General features: G+C 34.4%; 1 protein-coding gene across 1 annotated transcript; it reads left to right on the forward strand.

The window, feature by feature from the left end:
- Nucleotides 1–2139: 2139 nt before the first annotated feature.
- On the forward strand, nt 2140–5640 carry LOC143606071 (sucrose transport protein SUC2-like). Its single transcript, XM_077081965.1, has 4 exons — nt 2140–3453; nt 4142–4205; nt 4306–4349; nt 5122–5640. Exons 1-4 carry the CDS (start codon nt 2209–2211, stop codon nt 5296–5298), a joined length of 1530 nt encoding a protein of 509 aa, XP_076938080.1. The 5' UTR covers nt 2140–2208; the 3' UTR covers nt 5299–5640.
- Nucleotides 5641–5951: the final 311 nt, after the last annotated feature.

Below are 5951 nucleotides of genomic sequence, written 5' to 3' on the forward strand. Positions count from 1 at the left end.
AGATCAAAGAACGAACCAAATGGTTCATCAATTTCAGAAATAAAATTCACATCCATTGCTATTGGAGGGTTAGATGAGATGAGATGAGATGAGATGAGATGGTCCTCTTTCTCATTCAGACTCCATTTCTAGCTGACCCATTAAGAGCTTCAAAGTTTCATTCAGATGTATTATTAAACGCTCTTATGTCTGAGCGGTTCCATTAAGTGGTAACAAACACACCCTTAGTCTTTTTAGTTGGAAACATTAAATTTGGCCGACGTTTATTACTTTCAGGCTTTTTACTACTAATATTGTTATCTTTCTTTATATAAACTGACTTTAATGCTTCAACATGTATTTTTAACGATTAATGGAAAGTTCAACTTTAAACATATATACTATATAATACGTAAAAGAATCGAATATCTACGATATTACTGTTATAAACTTAAAACAACTAAAGTAAAATATAAATAATACATATAGCTTTTGTAATTATAGGTAACAATTATATATACTTATAATAAGTCTCTTAATTTATACTAAGTTCTCATGATAATAGCATATTTATAAAACAGTCCCGAAGTTTTCCATTACTTGTTATGTTTGAAGTGATTTAACAAAAAATTCATGTAACTTGTTCTTTGTGTTGCTTTGCTCTCCGGCTTGTGGAGGTAGGGCGTGTTTCGACGTTTCTTTGTTGAGGTTATGTGTTTATAAGTTCATAGTTTGAAAAAAAATAATTATGTTTTATACATTGTAAATATTAACTAACGTGGTTTATAGTAGTTGATAACTTCACAGTAACATTCTGACAAATATAATGACATATAGAGGGTTATTCCAAAATATAAACTCGACTTTGATCTCAAGGCTTGTCCATCTTTTCGGTCCATCATGGGTGCATCACCTAAAAACATTGGGTTTATAATCATTTACCAAAGCTAAGTGAATCATACCGTTTATACATACATGATTCTTTTATACTTCAACTTATGTTTTTGAAATGAGTCGAGATACCTCCCACCTTAGGTTAGTATCGAGCCGGTGTTGGCTTCTTCTAGCGTTTACTTAGCGTTAGCATCTATAAACGTCATTTACACATTTAAAATCATATTACTTAATTCCCAAATGTTTGTATTGATCCCATAACATGCAATATGTACATAATCATACCAATACTCATGGTAGCCCAACTTATATGAACCAATCTTGTTCGTTTATAACCCATTTGAGATTCTTTTATCTCAATCACACACGTCAAGTTCACAAAGCACTTTTGTGAGATTCGTGGTTTCAATTATACAAATCAAATTCACACTCTTTTTATTTGATATTCACTCTTGCCTTCTAGTTCATTTGTGAAGTTCTTAAGACTTAAATATATATAATCAATGGCTAAGTGAAGTCATAATTAAAAGGTGAACCCCAAGTATTTTGGTGCCAAGTACGCGAATAAAATAAATACCACGTGATTTGTTTCGAGTATGTATTAAACGTTGTCAATTGATTGTGTGTCTGTTGTTGTACTTCGCATTTTAGCCATATTATACATGTATTTGTTCTCTAACATATCTATGATTTTCTGGAATGCTAACTATAATTGTATAATTACAATATGGTAATGACATTTTGAAATGTTTCAATTCTTAGACTATGTAAGTGACTTTTGATTATTTGCGACACATAATTGTATAATTACAATATTGTATTGACTTTTATTCTTGTTAGAAGATGCTTTGATGTCTAATAAACATTTCAAATCTCAAAATAGGTATAAAACGGATTTTTTGTCCTAAAACATTAAGATTCTACCTTATCCGTTTTCTTTATCCTCGTATCATTCCATCAATCAAATCAACGGCATTAACATTCATTGCTATATTCGCTACGTATCATATTAACTTAGACAAGATAAACAGGGTAATTATCCGAACCGATTTATATCTATGAATTTTCAAAATGTAGATTATTGCTATTGTTTTAAGGAAACCTTATTTGGATACGAAATGATTTACTTTTTCACTTTAATCAGATTTCATGTCATAAAGAGTGTGTAATTTATCCGAAATAAAAGGTGTTACCGCCAAGTGCCCACAAATAATATCCACGTCATCATTCTCTTAGCCGCCCAAAAGGTTATAAATACCCTACAGTCCCCCTCTCCATTTAATTCACATAAACTCATCTTCATCTTCTTCTTAGTCTTCTTCATTATATCATAACATGGAATCCGCCATGAAAACCGATAGCAAACAACCACCGCGAGCACCGCTACAACTGCAGCACCACGAGCTCCCACAACGCCCCATATGGCAAATAATAATGGTCTCCGCCATAGCAGCCGGTGTCCAGTTCGGCTGGGCTTTACAACTCTCTTTACTCACCCCATACGTTCAACTCATCGGCGTGCCCCATACATGGTCGTCCTTTATCTGGCTTTGCGGCCCGATATCCGGCATGATCGTCCAACCCGTTGTCGGGTACTACAGCGACCGATGCACTTCACGCTTCGGTCGACGTCGCCCGTTCATCGCGGGCGGCGCTTTACTCGTCGCCATAGCCGTCTTCCTTATCGGCTACGCAGCCGATATAGGAGTATCCACCGGCGACAAGATAGGCGCGCCAACTAAACCACGCGCCATATCTATTTTCGTCGTCGGGTTCTGGATACTGGACGTCGCCAACAACACCCTGCAGGGTCCTTGCAGGGCGTTGCTGGCAGACTTAGCCGGTTCGAATTCCAGTAAAATTCGAACCGGGAACGCGATGTTCGCGTTCTTTATGGGTGTAGGGAACGTGCTAGGGTACTCAGCCGGGTCCTACACTCATTTATACAAAATCGTCCCGTTTACCAAAACGGACGCGTGTGATGTATATTGCGCAAACTTGAAAACATGTTTTTTTATTTCCATCGTGCTTTTGGTGTCCGTTACGATACTGGCTCTTTCGACTGTGTCGGAAGACCCGTTCGTACCCGAACCTGTTGACCCGACAAAGACCGGGAAACAGTTAGTGTTTTTCGGAGAAATGTTTGGTGCTCTAAAAGAGTTGTCACGACCGATGTGGATATTATTATTGGTGACATGCTTAAACTGGATTGCATGGTTCCCATTCTTATTATTCGACACCGATTGGATGGGTAAAGAGGTGTACGGTGGTGAGGTGGGTAAAGGACAGTTGTATAACCGCGGTGTGCGAGCTGGAGCGTTGGGTTTGATGCTTAACTCTGTGGTTTCGGGTTTAGCTTCGCTTTGTATCGAGCATTTGGCTCGGTGGCTAGGCGGTGTGAAGCGGTTGTGGGGTGGTGTTAACTTTTTGTTGGCGGTGTGTTTAGCGATGACTGTTTTGGTGACGAAGATCGCGGAGTCTTCGCGGGAGTTCACGGCGGCCGGTGATGTTCGGCCGCCGAGCTCCGGTATTGTTGGCGGAGCTTTGACTATTTTCGCAGTGCTTGGTGCCCCACTAGCAGTGAGTGATTCGACCGTTTTCTTTTCCATGCAAACTTGATTTATTATTTAATTTATTAGCTGGTCAAACTTATTAATTTTTTATTACAGTAATAGTTTTAAAAAATTATCTTATCATATACATATATAAGTATATTTACATGCATAATTGGCTAATTGCATGTGTATGTGAATTAATTATTATGATAGTAACACTGTTTTTATATTAAAACTAAAGTTTTAAAAATATTTATATTAATATATATACACATAAAATATTGCATATTTAAAATATGAAATATATATGCATGTATATTGGGAATATAAATATAATGATTTTAATATTACACGGTTTTGAATTTATAAAAAATTGTTCTTTTTTAGAATAATTTTATTTATTTATGTATTAAATAAAAATTCTTTACTGTCCGAATGTAAGTTTATGGTCTTTATTTTGGGAATATTTATGAAAGATTAGTAACAAGTTAAAAGGGTAATAGATGGAATAAATTGGATAACTACTTATTTACGGAATATATTCTTATAAATAAAAGTTAATATTCTAGGAATCCATTAAAAGAAGTGATTTCAATTTTTAGATTCGGGTATTTTGTATATAATTTTTTAATTGTGATTTGATTTATAGATAAGATTATGTTTGTAATTTTTATATTTAAATTTTAACTTAGCTTGTTTGTTGTATGTTTCAGGTGACTTTTAGTGTTCCTTGTGCTCTAGCTTCGATCTTTAGTAATAACTCTGGAGCAGGACAAGGTAAATTAAAACTTTGATTTTTTAATAAAACTTCTAAAAATACAAAATTATGTTTTTTTTTTTAATTTCTAACTATTAAATCCATTTTTATAACTTACAGGTCTATCACTCGGTGTTCTGAATCTTGCAATCGTCATACCTCAGGTACAAATCATGCTTACAAAGCTTTGTATATAATATTGTCACATAAATAACTTTATGAGTCTGAGAGGAGTGTTTGACTTGCATATCTATAATTTTCTTGATGTGGTCTCTCTATAATTGACACAATGGTGATTATATTTTTTTAATACAACTATATAAACAAATTATTGAAGATTCTAATAATATATATTAATCTTTATAATATACGTGTAAAATCACTTTTTGTTATAAAAGTCCAAAATGTCACTTGTATTTTTGTGTGGAATTTAATATTGGTAGCTTTAAGACTAAAATGGGCCCCATATGTGTCTTGGTTTTTGTAAAATACATAGTCTAGTTTCAATTGGACTCATTCATGACTTCTATACCACAATCCAAAAGTAAGTTTTGTACATATGTATATATACACATATACATATACATACATATTTGCATGTATGTGTGTATATTTGTATGTGTATATCTCTAAAAAATTGAGCTTTTTAGTTTTTACCAAACAAATTTTGCCATCTAGTGGGAACATGTTCTTCATTACTTTTTTCACCATCCAATAATAGGACCAAAACATGTGTAGCATCATCACCCACACCATTATTTGACTTCTTTTGAGCTAATACGAACACATGGTACGGGTTGGTGGATGGTCCCATAAGAGTGAATCTGGACCCGGGTTAGGTTGGAGTTGGACCGAATCATTTTCTTTAACAAACATTATGATTATGATACTAGTATTGAATTTGAAACACAATTTAACTTCATTTTCATTCAACAGATGGTGGTATCAGTACTAAGTGGACCATGGGATGCGTTATACGGCGGTGGCAACTTACCCGCGTTTGTGGTGGGAGCTGTGGCGGCTGCAGCCAGTGGAATCTTTGCACTCACTATGCTTCCTTCACCACCTCCGGACGTTGTGCTTTCAAAGGTTTCGGGTGGTGGGATGCATTAGAGTGTCTAACTAAGTCTAACTCAAAAGGTCCTGGTCGAGTCAAGTCGAGTCGAGTCGAGTCGAGTCTGATTGGGACATGATTTAGGTTAAAACATAAAAAAAGTTGTATTTTAATTTGGATGTTGGATTTTGTGCATATATGCAAAGAAAGCATGATGCAGAAATCATTAGTGATTGATGCATATGTGATGTTCGTGTTTAAGAGAATGTTATGCCATTCCTCCATTATTTGTGTGAGACACCACTTCATGCTTGATGGGATTTGAGTCTTTTGGTTTTTTCATGTATACAACAAGTTGCTTCAAGAATAAAACTCAAGTGTGTTTTTCTTGGCACTAATAATATCATGTTTACCTAGTTTATTTTCATGTATTGTTTCTTTACATACAAATATAATGGGGAAATGAATAACCTTTTGAATTTACAAAGTGACATTGATAACACCTAAGTAATCTATTATTTCTTTTAAAACTTACATACTTGTTGATTCTATGATTCCATTTCACTTTGAGGGACAAGCAAATGAATAATTTCAATTATTGATATGATACTCGATTTTCGAAGGAAGATTTTAATTTTTATTTTCTTGTCTTTTTTAACAAAATATTGTAGGGTTAAGTCCCATCACAAATATATTTTTGCAAGTATTTACA

Source organism: Bidens hawaiensis, unplaced genomic scaffold (genome assembly GCF_021521415.1).
Source record: "Bidens hawaiensis isolate Kalapana, Puna unplaced genomic scaffold, B.hawaiensis_p1.1 tig00072928_1, whole genome shotgun sequence".
Classification (NCBI taxonomy): Eukaryota; Viridiplantae; Streptophyta; class Magnoliopsida; order Asterales; family Asteraceae; genus Bidens; species Bidens hawaiensis.

Excerpts from the sequence above, each read along its gene's own strand:
- LOC143606071 (XM_077081965.1), top strand. The coding sequence starts at position 2,209 with ATGGAATCCGCCATGAAAACCGATAGCAAACAACCACCGCGAGCACCG. Across the intron at positions 3,454-4,141 it reads TGCTTGGTGCCCCACTAGCA|GTGACTTTTAGTGTTCCTTG; the intron begins GTGAGTGATTCG and ends TGTATGTTTCAG. Across the intron at positions 4,350-5,121 it reads TTGCAATCGTCATACCTCAG|ATGGTGGTATCAGTACTAAG; the intron begins GTACAAATCATG and ends TTCATTCAACAG.